The sequence below is a fragment of the Microtus oregoni genome, unplaced genomic scaffold, assembly GCF_018167655.1.
Source record: "Microtus oregoni isolate MIOR12 unplaced genomic scaffold, Mior012 000012F_ref0000307, whole genome shotgun sequence".
In the NCBI taxonomy this organism is placed as follows: domain Eukaryota; kingdom Metazoa; phylum Chordata; class Mammalia; order Rodentia; family Cricetidae; genus Microtus; species Microtus oregoni.
The window spans coordinates 27,654,224-27,669,593 of NW_024543071.1; the positions used below are offsets into that span (position 1 = coordinate 27,654,224).

At 45.7% G+C, this 15,370-nt stretch overlaps 1 protein-coding gene across 2 annotated transcripts in view; it reads right to left on the reverse strand.

Moving 5' to 3' along the window:
* Positions 1–15,370, reverse strand: part of Papss2 (3'-phosphoadenosine 5'-phosphosulfate synthase 2) — a 68,949-nt gene that overhangs the window by 23,058 nt on the left and 30,521 nt on the right. For both annotated transcript variants that reach the window (XM_041661856.1, XM_041661854.1), the window contains exons 2-6: positions 6,945–7,059; positions 3,174–3,409; positions 1,571–1,709; positions 910–1,028; positions 595–708 (exon numbers count right to left, since the gene is read on the reverse strand). In XM_041661856.1, coding sequence (XP_041517790.1) covers positions 595–708; positions 910–1,028; positions 1,571–1,709; positions 3,174–3,409; positions 6,945–7,059 — 723 coding nt within the window. The remainder of the gene's footprint in view (positions 1–594; positions 709–909; positions 1,029–1,570; positions 1,710–3,173; positions 3,410–6,944; positions 7,060–15,370) is intronic.

Sequence of the window (15,370 nt, forward strand, 5' to 3'; positions counted from 1 at the left end):
GGAGACACTTTCTCCTCCTTCCGTCCCCGGTTAGGATCAGTTGTGGAGTTGGGACCCACAGGCACTTGCAGCCTATTGGAGGATGAGGGCTATGTTCTGCCCATCTTCTTGGCCACCTGCAAAACTCTATTGAGGTATAGGGGAGCCATGCACACTGTCCTATGCAAATCTGGCTGTTGCTTTCCTAGTCAGCTTTTCTACCTGACCTTTGTGAGAAGTTTCGTCAGAGAATAGGTGAGAGGATGGGGATCTCTTCATTGATTCACCTTTGCTGGATATTTCTTACAGTCCAAAGAAATGGTAGGGCCTGTAGCATGCATGGTTCAGTGGGTTAAAGGGCTTGCCACCAAGCCTGCTAACTTGAGTTTGATCCCCAAACATGGTGGAAGGAAGGAGAAAACTGGTTCCTGTTTGTTGTCCCCTGACTCTACTCATGCAGCCTGACACACACACACACACACACACACACACACACACACACACCAGGGGGCATACACCAAGCACATAAATAAAGGCAGTTTTAGAAAGGAGTTGCATAACAGTTTATAACGTCAGATACTAACCCTGAGTCCCTCTGGCCAGGGACTCTTTTACCTTGGTAATTGATAATGCCGGGAGAGTCTCGGCCTCAGCTCGGACCTGATCAATCTTGTTTTCTGGCACAAAGAGTTCATGGATGCCCTTGATGGTGGTGTGGGGTACAATGTTCTGTGATGCAATGGAGTTGCAATAGTTACAATTTGTGAATGGTAAGGGGAGGGATTTCATAAAGAAACTAGGGTTATCTTTCAACACACATACACACATGCACACACACATGCGCACACACATGCACACACATACATGCACACACACATACACACACACACACGCACACACACACACGCACACACACACACACCTACCTACCTGCTCTTGCAGAAGCTCCACCACCTGCTGCACACAGTCACTAACTGAAGACAAGTTGGTCTTCAGCACACACTCTGGAGTTTCAGGTTTCTCATAATCAGAATCGATGCCTGTAAACCCTGCAGGGCATAAGATCTCAATCACATCTGTGCCCGTGGAAGAATGTTATCAATCAATGAGACATAATGCACACTGTAATAATATGTTAAACGGAAAATGTGATTTATGACCGAAAGGTTCAAACTGCCATTCTTGACCTCTTGCAATAGATAAGAAAGTATACATCTGTATTTTCAGTGTAGAGAGTCTCAAGCTTGCCATGATATATGGCAGAAACCAAGCCTTCTGCTGCTGAGGGAATGCAGAAGGAAAGCAAGGTCCTCCTCAATGAAACCAATTCCTAAATCCAGTCTGGGTTGCCTGTGCATTCTTTCTCTGGACTTCAGCTGACATCTGCCTGAGCTGACGGTTCTTCAAAGACGAACCCCCACATTTTAGTAAGCCTACGGACACTCTGGACGCACCACGCTGTCCCGTGTGTGTGTGTGCTTTCTGCAGTTGGGGTACAGGGTCCGTAGCTATAGCCAGATAACCAAGGACACATTCAAGAAGACTGGCAGGGTAAGAAGCTGTCCAAGGGTCTGCTGGCTACTCTGCGCACCTTTAATCTCTCCAGCTCGAGCCCGCTTGTAAAGTCCCTTCACATCCCGGCTCTCGCAGATGTTGAGAGGCGCGTCTACAAAGATCTCAAAGAACGGGAGTCCTGCTAATTCGTGGATTTTGCGGGCATTCTCGCGATCCTGAAAACAGAACGTGATTAAAACTGTGAAAAGGAAGCCAGGAGTGGAGGGGCATGCTCATGGTCCCAGCGTTAGGGGAGAAGCGGAAGGTTCAAGAATAGACTTGGATACGAAGTGAGTTCAAGGTCAAGCCTGGGCTACAGGAGACCCCCTCCCCTTCCCCGCAAAAGCAAGCAGTGGGATATGGGGTGGCACAGGCACAACTTTAATCCCAGCACTTGGGAGACCGAGGCAAGAGCATTAGAAAGGAGTCCAGCCGGACTGGGAAGGAACCAGCATGCGACCAAACTAGTCCCTCTGAAGGGGGTTGACCGTTGCGTGGCTGCGGCAGACTGTGGGGCCACTGGCAGTGGCACCAGGATTTATCCCTATTGCATGTACTGACTTTTTGGGAAACTGTTCTGTTTGGATAGATACCTTGATCAGCCTAGATATAGTAGGGCCTTACCCTCTTTGAGGATTAGATGGGGGTGGGGTGGGAGGGTGTGTGGAGGGAGGAGGGGAGAGAGTGGGAGCTTGGATTGGTATTTTTTTTTTAATCTAATGATTTAAAATAAGGTTGAGAAAAAAAAAAGAATTAGAACAGAAGCTAGCCTGGGGATACATGTAGCAAAATAAGTGGGGTTGGGAGTTTGGGGGCTGAGTTAGCCTGATCCTTGCTCTTTCTGGCATGAGATGCAGCATGAAGCGCTCATCAGATGCCAGTAGGTGCTGACAGCTCTTGGGTTCCAAAGCCTCCAAAGTCATGAGCCAAATAAACCTCTAGTCTTCGTGAATTTATCAGGTCTGGTATTTTATTATGAGAGAAAATGGATTAGGACAAAGGAAGAGAATTTTCAATGGAAAACACAGTGTACTGTTGGATTTAATAATCTCAGGTAAAATGAGATGTGTGCCCGGCAGAGTCCTTTCAGAAAGCCCAGAGTTTAGCGCTCTGGTAAACACATTGAAGAACTTCCCGCGGAAGCTATAGAACACAGCTCCCTCTTAGCAGGGCTGCCACTCTTAACACAGGAAGGCTTTGCTAGAAACTTCCAGCTTTAGACCGGAGCAGGGACACCCTGACCAGGGTTGTCCCCACTGAGTCAACAAAAGCCGGTGCTTTGAACTCGGCTGCCCTGCTTGGGCTGGTAAACATTCTCGTTCTGACAACTGAAATAACAGGCCATGGAGGTCTTGCTCAATTCTAACTCTGACCACACGGCTCTGGTGACTGTCATCCGTAAAGGCTTCCTATCAGCTGGGGCACTCACTGGCTTCTGGCAATGAGGCAACTCTCTTGACGTAACCAATAGCAAATAGAGGGATGCGGTCACGTGAGGAGAGGAGGCAAGGCTGGGAAAGTGAAAGCCAGACCTCCCCAGCTCGGCCAGCTGAGCGCCACAGCGGGGTAGCAGGGAGTGGAGGAAGCGAGGGAGGAGAGGGCTTGCCGCTTTGCCTCCCGCTCTGGGTCAAATCCTTTACCTTTGTGAACGGGGAAATGAAGCTGGTGATGCAGATCAGGCCGGCATCAGCAAAGAGCTTGGCCACCTCCGCAATCCGGCGGATGTTCTCTTCGCGGTCTCCGGGAGAGAATCCCAGGTTCTTGTTGAGGCCATGACGGACATTGTCCCCATCCAGGGAGTAACACGGGATGGCGTGGGAGACGAGGTACTCTTCCAAAGCGAAACTGATGGTTGTTTTCCCAGCGCCCGAGAGACCTGTTCAGAGCAGGCAACGTATACTTAAGATGAAAAATGATCAACTAAGGAATGGAGGCACAACCTGTAATCCCTGTGTTTGTGAGGTGCAGATCTGAGAATCAGGAGTTCAAGGCTAGCCTCTGCTTGTCTCAATAAACCAAAGTCCCTCAAAAGATGAAAAAACCATGAGATTATTTGGCACCCTTATTCACAACTAAACTCTTAACAATACTCAAGTTTTAAGCAAAAATCATTAAAACCAGAAAGAGTACAAAAAACCCTAGGACTTGCATTTATTTTGAATTCTGAAAATTTTTCAGAGCAACCGGGGTTTGTAAATAGGGAGACCTGCGGGCATAGGCCATGTGCTGTTTTGCCTGAAGACGTTTTTAGGTTAGAAAGGTGTTCTTACACATTGAGATGCCGGATGCTCTTGAGAAAGCAAAGCTGTGGTGACTGGAGACTTATCTCTTCCAGTAGCACTTAGTGGAGAGGGGATTGGTACCCAGAAGACTGGCAAGCCCACCTCTACGTGGGTTCCACTGGATAGCCACCGGGCATTAGAATCCATTGGCTGCCCATTGGCGGCAAGAGTTTTCAAAAGTGACTGTCAAAACTCAGAGGTGTCCATGCTGACCAGGGCTGAAGAGTTTCTGAGCTCTTAGGCATATGCTCATTCAGATCTAAAGACACTTCATGTCCTTAGGAAAATGGAGACAAGATGCTCATGCGACCATACTATAAGCATGATTAGACCACGCCATAATTTTCTAGGCAAGGAGACCGTGGTGCGGGCCCAAATGATCTTAATGTAACCCAGAAAGCTTGCATCCCTCACTTGTCCTAAAGATCTTTGAGCATGAAGAATATTTCAAGGACACTAGGCTGCCACTGCACAGAACTCAATGTGGAAATGGAAAAACCGGGAGAGAAAGAGGGGGAAAAAACAAGGGAAGGAGACAAGAAAACCACAGAGAAGGCACCTGGGGGAAAGGAGGGTGCAGAAAATGTCGCAGAGATGCTGGGACAAAGTTCAGGGGAAAGGAAACTTAAGAGGGGAGGGGGAGAAGGAATCCACAAGAGGTAAATGAGTACCCCCCCACTCCAGGTTTGCAGTCCCTTTTTAAAGTCACGCTCTTGACTGACAGGGGAGCATTGAAGAAATGGTGTTCCGGCCCTCTCCAGAATCTCTGCGGTTTCTTTTGACTAGATCTCAATGATAGGAATTGATAGATCTCAATTCCTCTTGAAATTCATGTCAGCTTGTAGGTAACAAAAAGCAGGAACCTTGGCTCGCTGATATGTTTTCTTGTATCACAATAATGAAATGAAATATCCTCCCATTTCCACAGCTGTCGGAGAGCAAAGGCCTCCCTTCAATCCCCGCCGCCATGTGCCCAGGCCCTTGAGTGTGTACTGTACCACACTGGAGAGCTGCCGCCCTAGCAAGGGGCGAGCACTGGGTTGAGCCTATTGATGATTTCTTTCATCTAGTGCCACCTATAATGCCCATGCATCAGCCCTCTCCAGACCAGGAGATGAGGGCTCAGAGAGGTTAAATGACATGTGCAGTCACATTGCTGATGTGGGTGGACCGGAATGGTTGGTTTCTTTTGTTCTACAAGGCCAATCTTGAACCTCTGAAGCACAGAGAAGAAAAGTCAGAGGAAATAAATCCTTTACATTTCCACCCATGCTACCTACTAATTCTCCCCACCCCCCTTTCAATTTCATGTTCATTAGAGAACATGAACGTCATGTGTCTTTCTCAACACGGAAGTGAGCTTCCCCAGTAAACACCCAGGGAAGGTAAGTGGGCAGCCAGTGAGGAGCCTTGGGAATACATCTGCTACTACAAACTGCATCTCACAGCGCAAGCTAGGGGAACACCGCGGGCAGAGCAATAGGCAAGTCCATCACTCTGGCACTTGGGGCTCCATGCCCATTGTCTGACTTGACATTAGAGGGCGGATGAGGTTGTTTTGGTGCAAATCCCAGCTGCAGAGGAAACCAGGAAACCCCCCCGGCACCAGGAAAAATTCAAGAATAGCAAGGAAACAAAACCAAATAAACCTGGGTGTGTTTCACAGGGGAATCATGAATTCTGGGTCAGCCTGGGCTTCACCGTGAGACCCTGTCTCACTAACCGAAAACAGTGCAAGCAAGCAGTAGCAAATAGAAACTGTCAGGAAAAAGCCAGGCAGGCTTCCAGCTCCGTGTTCTTCTGAGCTACTGTTAGGGTTGACCTTTGCCTGTCTGTGTGAGCAGAAAATTACACGTGTGTCTCTTTACACGTGTCTGTCTCACAATCCAAATAAGCATGCTGTTGTTTCTGGGAGCTTTCCTTCACAGAAAACCTGTTTATGTGGTGAACCTGGGTTTCCCTTTCTGAAGTCCAGCTGTCTCATCTGTCTATCTCAGGTAAGAACTCAGACAAGGGGTGGCAGGAGTTAAGGCCTAATCATAAGTTTGTCACTAGCCTCTAGCTTTGGAACATGTGGATGGAAAAAGACAAGAAAGGGGACATTACTGGGTCATCTCAATGACAGCGAGTTGTTTCTACAGGCAGAAGACAACTCTTAGCAAAGGTAAATTTCTAGGGGTCCTTCTCACACAGATTCTGTTTGTCAATGGAATAGGCCCCCAGAACATCAAGGCATCAAAGAACTAGCTCTAAACATCCGTAACCCGACAGACTGCCAAATATTTACTGTGGAAGTAGGAAAAGCCCTTTTATCGTGGCAGGAAATGCGTGTAGGGGTGACTGTGAGCAGCTCCTTGGGGTCGGAAGAAGGTGTCACGATCCGCTCGTCTCATCTTGTGCTGCCAAAGGATGGTAACTGATAACTGGTAACTCCCCACAGCCCATCAGACTCCGGTGCTCTCGATAGGAGAGCGATGACTGACAGCCTGGCATCTATACAGCTCTTCACTCCCTTTAGGCCACAAAAACACCTACTAGGTGTGACATGTCACACTGTGTTCCTTGAAATCATGTCACACATCTATCTTCTTTCTTAAAAAAAGGTACCTGGAAAAAATGTGCGTGTGTGTGTGTGTGTGTGTGTATGTGTGTGTGTGTGGTATGTGCATGTGTGTGGTGTGTGTGTGGTGTGTGTGTGGTGTGTATGTGCATGTGTGCGTGTGTGTGTATGTGTGTGTGGTGTGTGTGTGTGTGGTGTGTGTGTGTGGTATGTGCATGTGTATGTATGTGCATGTGTGTGGTGTGTGTGTGGTGTGTATGTGCATGTGTGCATGTGTGTGGTGTGTGTGTGTGGTGTGTGTGTGGTGTGTATGTGCATGTGTGTAGTGTGTGTGTGTGTGATGTATGTGTGTGTGATGTATGTGTGTGCATGTGTGTATGTGCATGTGTGTATGTGCATGTGTGCGTGTGTGGGTGTATGTGGTGTGTTTGTGTGGTGTATGTGTGTGTGTATGTGCATGTGTGCGTGTGTGGTATGTGTGTGGTGTGTGTGTGTGCATGTGTGTATGTGCATGTGTGTGTGTGTGTATGTGAGTGTGTTTGTGTGTGTGTGTTTGTGTGTGTGTGTACCTGTTAGCCACACGGTGCATCCTCGGAATCCTCCCTTGGTGCCAACCACCTGTCCTCTTTTGTTCCTGCTCACATGATGGGCCTGGTAGACCACGTTGGTGGATTTTTGCTGGTCCTACAAAAGAAGATTAGATTGAACATAATACTTGATTAATAAAATGCATATCTTTACATGGAGCATATATATTCATTTTAACTTTACATTGCCAAGGTGAGGTATATAACAGTTTCTATGAAAAAGTCCCACCCTCATCCCCTCAACTGTTTTTTTTCATCCCACTCATTTATCTACATATAAGCCAGGAGAATCTTTCCCACAGAATAATTGATTTTGAATTACTATATAATATCGCATTGACTCATAGAATACAATATAATCTGCTACATAACTAATAGAATTATGTCTCTGGACTTCCTCAGCTAGAACTGGTAAATAGAGTAACAGTCATTAATTGTACTAGTTTAGAGACAAACTCTGCCTTTAGAACTACCTTCCTGCTATTTTCAGGCCACTCAAGTTAGACAATGATTTTGTCATAGCTCTGATTCCATGCGTTAAAATTGGGTGCTATCTATAGGAGGTAGAGGGCAGTTAAAATTGGGAACCTACTACAGGGGGCAGAGGGCAGTTAAAATTGGGTACTTTTTACAGGAGGCAAAGGGAAATGTCTGCTTCTATAAATGCATCTTCTGCCCACATCCAGTGGACTTAAACACAGAACAATCAAATGCTATAAGGTTAATCTAGTGAGGGCTGTTTGGGACCCATCCTGACTCTACTCAAAGCCAAGACCAGATGTGATAGCTCACAACTGTTATCTCTGTACTTGGGAGGCTGAGGCAGGAGGGTTGCCTGGAATCTTGAGGCCAGCCTGGGCTGCATAATGAATTTTCCATCACCCTGTGAAATGTCGCAAAAAGAAAGCAAGCCACCATGGCTCGTCTCTATCTAGCCGGCAGTGAGCTGGTAAGAGTTTAGTCTTTAAGCACAGTGGCCGCTGCCTCCAAAAAACTAAACTCTGTTTCTTCTACTTTCCTAGGGTCAGCGTGTGAACAGTGTAACCTCTCAAGTCCCCAAGAGAAATTCAAATAAACCAGTTATGGGGCATGGAGGCCAATTCACACAGACATACCTGAGTTTGTATTATAGTAGCATCAGCCTAGCTGGGCAACAGACTAGGAGGCCTTCATGTAAATTTTGACTGGAAGGTAAAATGTCTAACGGATAGTAAAAGGTTAAATGATATAGTAAGCACAATTTGGGGTGGACGTTTATACAAAATAATCTGTTATTCAGGAGAGAAAGAAACTACAGGCAAACAACAGATTTGGAACTACCCATATTTATCTGTGATGCAGTAATTTCTGAATTGTAAAAATTTCTTCTTCCTTTCTTTCTTTCTTTCTTTCTTTCTTTCTTTCTTTCTTTCTTATCTTTCTGTCCCTGTCTCTTTCTCTCTGTCTCTCTCATGTCTGTCTCTTTTTGTGTGTCTATCTCTCTCTGCCTCGTTCTCTCTCTATCTTTCAGTGTGTGTATGTGTGTGTGTATGTGGGTATGTGTATGTATGTATGTGAGTGTGTGTGTATGTGAGTATGTGTATGTATGTATGTGAGTGTGAGTGTGTGTGTATGTGAGTATGTGTATGTATGTATGTGAGTGTGAGTGTGTGAGTATGTGAGTATGTGTATGTATGTATGTGAGTGTGAGTGTGTGTGTATGTGAGTATGTGTATGTATGTATGTGTGTGTGTGTATGTGAGTATGTGTATGTATGTATGTGACTGTGAGTGTGTGAGTATGTGTATGTATGTATGTGAGTGTGAGTGTGTATGTATGTGAGTATGTGTATGTATGTATGTGAGTGTGTATGTGAGTATGTGTATGTATGTATGTGAGTGTGAGTGTGAGTGTGTGAGTATGTGAGTATGTGTATGTATGTATGTGAGTGTGAGTGTGAGTGTGTGAGTATGTGAGTATGTCTATGTATGTATGTGAGTGTGAGTGTGTGAGTATGTGAGTATGTGTATGTATGTGAGTGTGAGTGTGTGTGTGTATGTGAGTATGTGTATGTATGTATGTGAGTGTGAGTGTGAGTGTGTGAGTATGTGAGTATGTGTGTGTATGTATGTATGTGAGTGTGAGTGTGTGTGTATGTGAGTATGTGTATGTATGTATGTGAGTGTGAGTGTGTGTGTATGTGAGTATGTGTATGTATGTGAGTGTGAGTGTGTGTGTATGTATATGTATGTATGTATGTATGTGAGTGTGAGTGTGTGTATATGTGAGTATGTGTATGTATGTGACTGTGTGTGTGTGTGTTGCGTGTGTGGGTGAAAGCCAGAGATCAGTGTTGGGTATCTTCCCATCATTCTCAGTCCCTCTCTTATTTTTTGAGATAAGATCTCCCATTGAGGTTGGAGCTCAGGAATCAGAAAACCCTGTCTCAAAAACAAAATAAAACAAAAAACAGAAGTATGGATTAAGTTGTAAGAGCCAGATAGTAATAAGCCTAAACTACTGTTATTGGCTGAGCACTTATAATTTATAGGGAGCCAGCAATTCCTATGCAAAACTCTGCCTTCAGATTCTTTTCCTTTAGCAACTGTCAATAACCAATAGCCCCTCAGTTAAGGGTTGGGCCCTATTAGCTTTCCCTCCTCCTGCCCCAATCTTGACTGTCTTCATTTTATGCAGGTAACCAGAGCTGCCATGAATTCATGAGTGCAATAGCTGTGTCCAGAAGACAGCATCTTTCCTCCAAACTTTCCAGATTTTCCATTCTTTCTGTCTCCTCTTCAGTAATGTTCCCTGATTTTTGGCAAAGGGCACCCAGCTTTCCATGTTTCTGCTGGGGATTCCAATGCTGGTCCTCAAATTTGCATGCCAAGCACTTTACCCACTGAGTCATTTTTTTTTCTGTCCCTCTATTAGCTAATGTACATTTATACCTGCTAGACTAAAGAAAGCATCAACATTCTTTGAACAAGTCCTAGCAGCTCCTAGAAAACTCTGGGCTACATGGGTTGTGGAACAGAGCAAATCAATTCATCTCTTTTCCATAGCTTCCTTTAGACACTAAAAAGTCAAGGGGTCTATAGGGCTATAGCTAGAGCTGTCTGCAGGTTGACACAGATAGGGAAGTGTGTATGTTCTGTCAATGCCAAAAAGCCATCCATATATGGGTGCTGCTGGCTAGTATTCACTGTAGACCCCCATGAGAGGCCATGCTCATTGGATTAGAATCAGTTACTTCAAAAACTAGAGGGAAGCAGGAACCTCTAAGACTCTTGAAGGGATCAGGAATGGCAGGACACCCCAGGGGGAGTCAGCCTGCTAGTGCAGCAGAGCCCCCTTCCGTGTGGCGATTGGCAGAAACAAGCATAACAATGTGTCTGAGGGGTCCAAGAAGAATGTGGCCCAAGGCCCACAGTGAGAGAGGGTATCAGCCAGGTTAACTACCTAAGTCTCCAAAAGTGGATATTCTGATGCCCTATCAGACAAATCTAGTCAGAACCCGGAGGCGGTAGACACTCTCAGCGTACCAGATGGGGTTGCACTAGAGGGCCTATTGGTCCCTTTATAATTCAGGGAGAGCATTCGCATCTTCTTACTCCATCTTAATTCCATCCATAATGCTATGTCATTAAACTAAGATTACTGTGTCTAAATTATCAGGACTAGAAGACAGTTGGTTCTTCTATTCCTTCATTGATTCTTTCAGTAAGTGTTTACTCAGTTCCTACTCTGTGCTAGGACAATCCTAGGCGCCAAGTCTGTGAAATCCTTTGCATCATTTTGGGTAGAAAGACAGGTAAGGTAATAAGGCATTTCCATTCTCCCAAGGAGAGAAGAGAGCCCACACATACACATGCACCATGCCACCCCCAGTGTGCACACATATAATGTATACTATTATAAAGGTATATAAAAGAGAATCTGCAAGTCAATAAGAAAAAGAACCCAGTTTTAAAACGGTACCAGTGGTTTGAAGAATCACATTACAGATTCATCATGAAGTGTGCAAATTCAAGGTACCAAAGGAATACAAAATAAAACCAAAACAAGATACCAATGCCATCTAATGGCAGCTAAGGTATACCTCCTATATTGATTGATTGTGTGTGTGTGTGTGTGTGTGTGAGAGAGAGAGAGAGAGAGAGAGAGAGAGAGAGAGAGAGGAACAACTGCTTTAAAAATTAATGTTTACCCACACTATGGCCTTTTATTCAAGAGAAATGTAGACATGCATCCTCAAAAAGACTTCGGCAAGAGTATTCTTAACAACTATATTGGTCTAAAAATTGAAATAATTGTCATCAGTTTAAACCAAAATAAGAAAAGATGCATGCCCCTGAAATAAAAACCAAGCTCAAAACTGTAGAAGGGTTACAAAATGGGGCACTATTCAGAAAACAACATGAATGGATGCTGATATAGGAAACATGGATGGGATGAATGGGAGGCCTTCTGTCAACTCCAGGAAGGCAATGGAAAAAAATGTATGTGTGATCCCATTTATAGGAAGTCCCAAAATAGGAGCAACAAAGCAACCAGTGTACATGAGTCCCAAAGTTTATTTTGTCTCTTTTTGGTCATGTGTGCATGTGTGCAGAAACCCAGAATAAACTCAGGCTCTGTTAATCTTCTGTGAGTACTTTGACACGATACTGGTGATATCCCCCAAAGTTTTTCATTTAAAACAAGTTCAACAATCTGCCAGCAGAAGCCGCACTAACGTGGTCATTATGGTTACTTATTTATTGTCCTTATTTATTTAACTAATGGTGGTAGAACTTGAAATCAGGGCCTCACACATGCTGCCTAAGAACCCTACAATCCAGCCGATATTTCCAGTCCTTTGGAAAGTTTGAAGCTTGCTGAGCAGTCTGAGGTGGCTTAGAACTTGCTATTCTCTTCCCAGGCAGCTGGGATTACTGGCATGTGCCACCATCACACACCTGGCTTTTGAAAGTTTCATCCTTTAAAAAACAAAACAAAACAAAACAAATTCTCATCTGTATGTGTGCCCACTTTTCTATTATTGGCAGTACATGCATGCAGTGTCCTGGGAGGCCAGAAGAGGGCGCTAGATCCCCTGGAACTGGAATTACAGGTTGTGAGCCTTCCAATGTAGATGCTGGGAACTGAATCCGGATCCTCTGCAAGAGCAGCAAATACTCTAAACACATGAAACAATCTCTCAGCTCTTATAGTTAGGTATTAACCATGAGTATTTATCATTTTTTTCACTATAGCCAAGTTTAAACAAAAATATTTTCAGATGGCCAGGTTCTGAGTTCTTTTAGGTCAACAAAATATTTTCCTTATTTATTTCCAAAATCAATCATTATGTTGTGCAAAGGTGAATAAATAAGATAGAAGTAGATTTGTAAGGCTCTTTGAACAGCGGATGGGTGGGGCGGTCGGAAAGGCTCCCTCCCCCACTGGAAACTTTGTGGTTCTCTGAACAGCATGCGGTGTTCCAAGCTTTGGAACGAAAATTGCTGGCAGCTGAAGGATTTTCTCTACGTTTCTGTAAGACACGCATGGAGAGGTCCACTGCCTGCTTCGCGGGTGCGTACAGAAAGCATCGTTTGTCCTCTCCTCCGTGCCCGTCTGACACTGTCTCCTAGCAGGAGATTCAAAGTTGGTGACATACTTTTTATTTTGAGTCTCAGAGAAAAATCTTCCCAACGTCTCTGCTTCTTTTAGATCTCCTGGCCAAGAAATTTTCCCTTCAGCAAGCACAAAAATGTTGAAAGTATGGAATTTCGAGCCAAGCAAACCTGGAATACAGGCAGCTTCATCGTCGCCTTGTGCTCTGACGCAGAGCAAGCTCCTCTGAACAAACAAGATGCTTCCCTCCCGCGGTTGGCGAAATGTTTAACTAAGATGATTATTTAAATAAAGTAGCAAAGAAAATCCTAGACACAGGGTAGGCAGTTAAATTGAATGAGAACCAGGTGGAGCCATGATAACAGTTGACGGGCTAAACCATCCAAATTTAGGAGGTTCTGGGGATGTGGGTTCTCTCTGGGGCAGGCTGGGCATGGTGCACTCTTGATCACAAAAGACAGAAGAAGCCGGGCGGTGGTGGCGCACGCCTTTAATCCCAGCACTCGGGAGGCAGAGGCAGGCGGATCCCTGTGAGTTCGAGGCCAGCCTGGTCTACAAGAGCTAGTTCCAGGACAGGAACCAAAAAGCTACAGAGAAACCCTGTCTCGAAAATCAAAAACAAAAAAACAAAGAAACAAACAAACAAACAACAACAAAAAAAAAAAACAAAGAGAGAGAGAGAGAGAGAGAGAGAGAGAGAGACAGAAGAAAGACCATCTTATATGGGATCACGAGTTTCTCTGACAACTAGGATGTTGCTACTCTTGCAGGTCTGATTATAGAAGCTCACCCAGGAAACACCTCAACCCGACCCATCCCCGTTAAAGGTTCCTCATTTTACTCAGTGTACTGCCCTGAATTGGGCTCCCTTGGAGTGGCACTTTGTTACCCGAAGAGAGGCAGAGGCGGGGAAGGTCTTTGCCCTGGTCAGCTTCATGAGCTCTTCTGAATCCAGGTCGGATGACACAGCCAGGTGCAATGCCCCTCTGCCGCCAACACTCCCCTTCCTCCTATTGGTGGTGCAGAAAGGGGAGAGCCAGAGAAACTTCCGCAACTTAGCCTGAGGCACCCTGGGTCTTGGCAGAAAGCCTCAGCCTTGACACTCAGTGGCCAGAAGAAAACAACCCCAGGGAAAGACTTCAGCATGTTCACGGTGGGGCGGGGCAGTCCCAGAGCCAAAGCCAGTGCCAAGTCCAGTCGCAGCGAGGAGAGCCCGGAAAAGAAATGAGGAGCATCTTTAAAATGTAAGATCTGGGGCTGGAGAGATGACTCAGTGCATAAAAGCATTGGCTTCTCTTCCAGAGGACCTGAGTTCAATTCCCAGCACTCGCCTGGCAGCTCACAACTAACTGTTTGTAGCTCCAGTTCCAGGGGACCTGACACCTTCACACCAATACACATAAAATAATTTTAAAAAAAAAGATTTTAAAAAAGAGAGAAAACATAAGATCTGAAAAAAAAAATAGATGTGGCTTTATATAGTATTTGATTCTCCCACTCGCCTCCCTGCCAAGCTCTGAAAAACACAGGAACATGACTGGAAAATCTTGAATGGCAAATTCAGTAAACAAGCATCATCTGCATGCTGCGGAGGAAACCACGGGCATTCCTCACCTCGCTGGAGAGGGTGTGCTGCAGAGATCAGTGCAGCAGAGACAAACCTGGCACCAGCTGGAAGAGACTGAACTGCGGAATCGTCACTAGGTGGAGGACCAGTCTGGCCTTTCTAGTGCAGGGCTCTGCGGGAAGGGGCAGGGCCCCATCCTGGAGCACTTTGCTTCTAGTTTGAACCACAAAGTCTGCTCCTGTGCTTTCAGTCTTGGTTCTGTTCCTAAGCTCTGGAGCCTGCCCAGTTCTCGGAATGCATCCCGTTGTCACACTTGCTGGAAGACCCACACCTCTGGCTCCAGTCTCCAGCTGTGGAATTTGGAACCAACGGTGCCACATCCTGCCTACAGCCCACTCCTGGGAAAAGGCATGTCCCTATTCCTAGATGTCCGTGATAGTCAGACTTCCCTGTCTGGTGGAGCTGAAATCGTCCCATAAAGGGTGCTCGGTACCAATTACATCATGTGACTTTTCTTAGGGAGACATGAAAAATATCTATTAAGCTCAGATAGGGAACTGACGACAGGCATAAGACATGATTTGACCCAAGTCCAGCTTGGTGAAGCCTGAGTTTATTGAGTAATTTATAGGAGCATGGGTAGACCCAAAGACAGCTACATCACCAAAAAGCCACCACAGCGTGGGTGATGATTCAGGAAACTGCATCCTGGTGCACCCTGCCCAACTTGCAGGTAGCTCCTAAGGGTGCTGCTGCTTTCATAGGGCCACTATACATCACTCCTCCCTCACCCCCACAGCCTCAGTCTAGGTTGAGCAGCCTTGCGTGGCACAGGCCCAAGAAGGCACAGGCTTTGCTGGAGCTGGTTCCCATCTGACAGGCTCCAGGCCAGCCCTGTGACCCTTGCCTTTCCATTGGTCACACCTCAGTGCTGAAAGGGCCCTGGACAGACAATCGCCTCAGCCAGTATACTTTCTTCAGGGAGAAATTCACACATCATATTGGGGGTAGGGATAATTCTCCACCCTAGAACATCTTAATCCTCTTCTGTATGAATGTCTCATGCAGGTCTTCCATGCTTGGGTTTAAACATTCCCAAACACTCGCTAGCACTCTTCTGTATGAATGTCTCATGCAGGTCTTCCATGCTTGGGTTTAAACATTCCCAAACACTCGCTAGCACTGCAAATCATGCTTCCGCTATCTTTTTCCTCTCAGAACTCTGGCTCAACATAAACCTTGC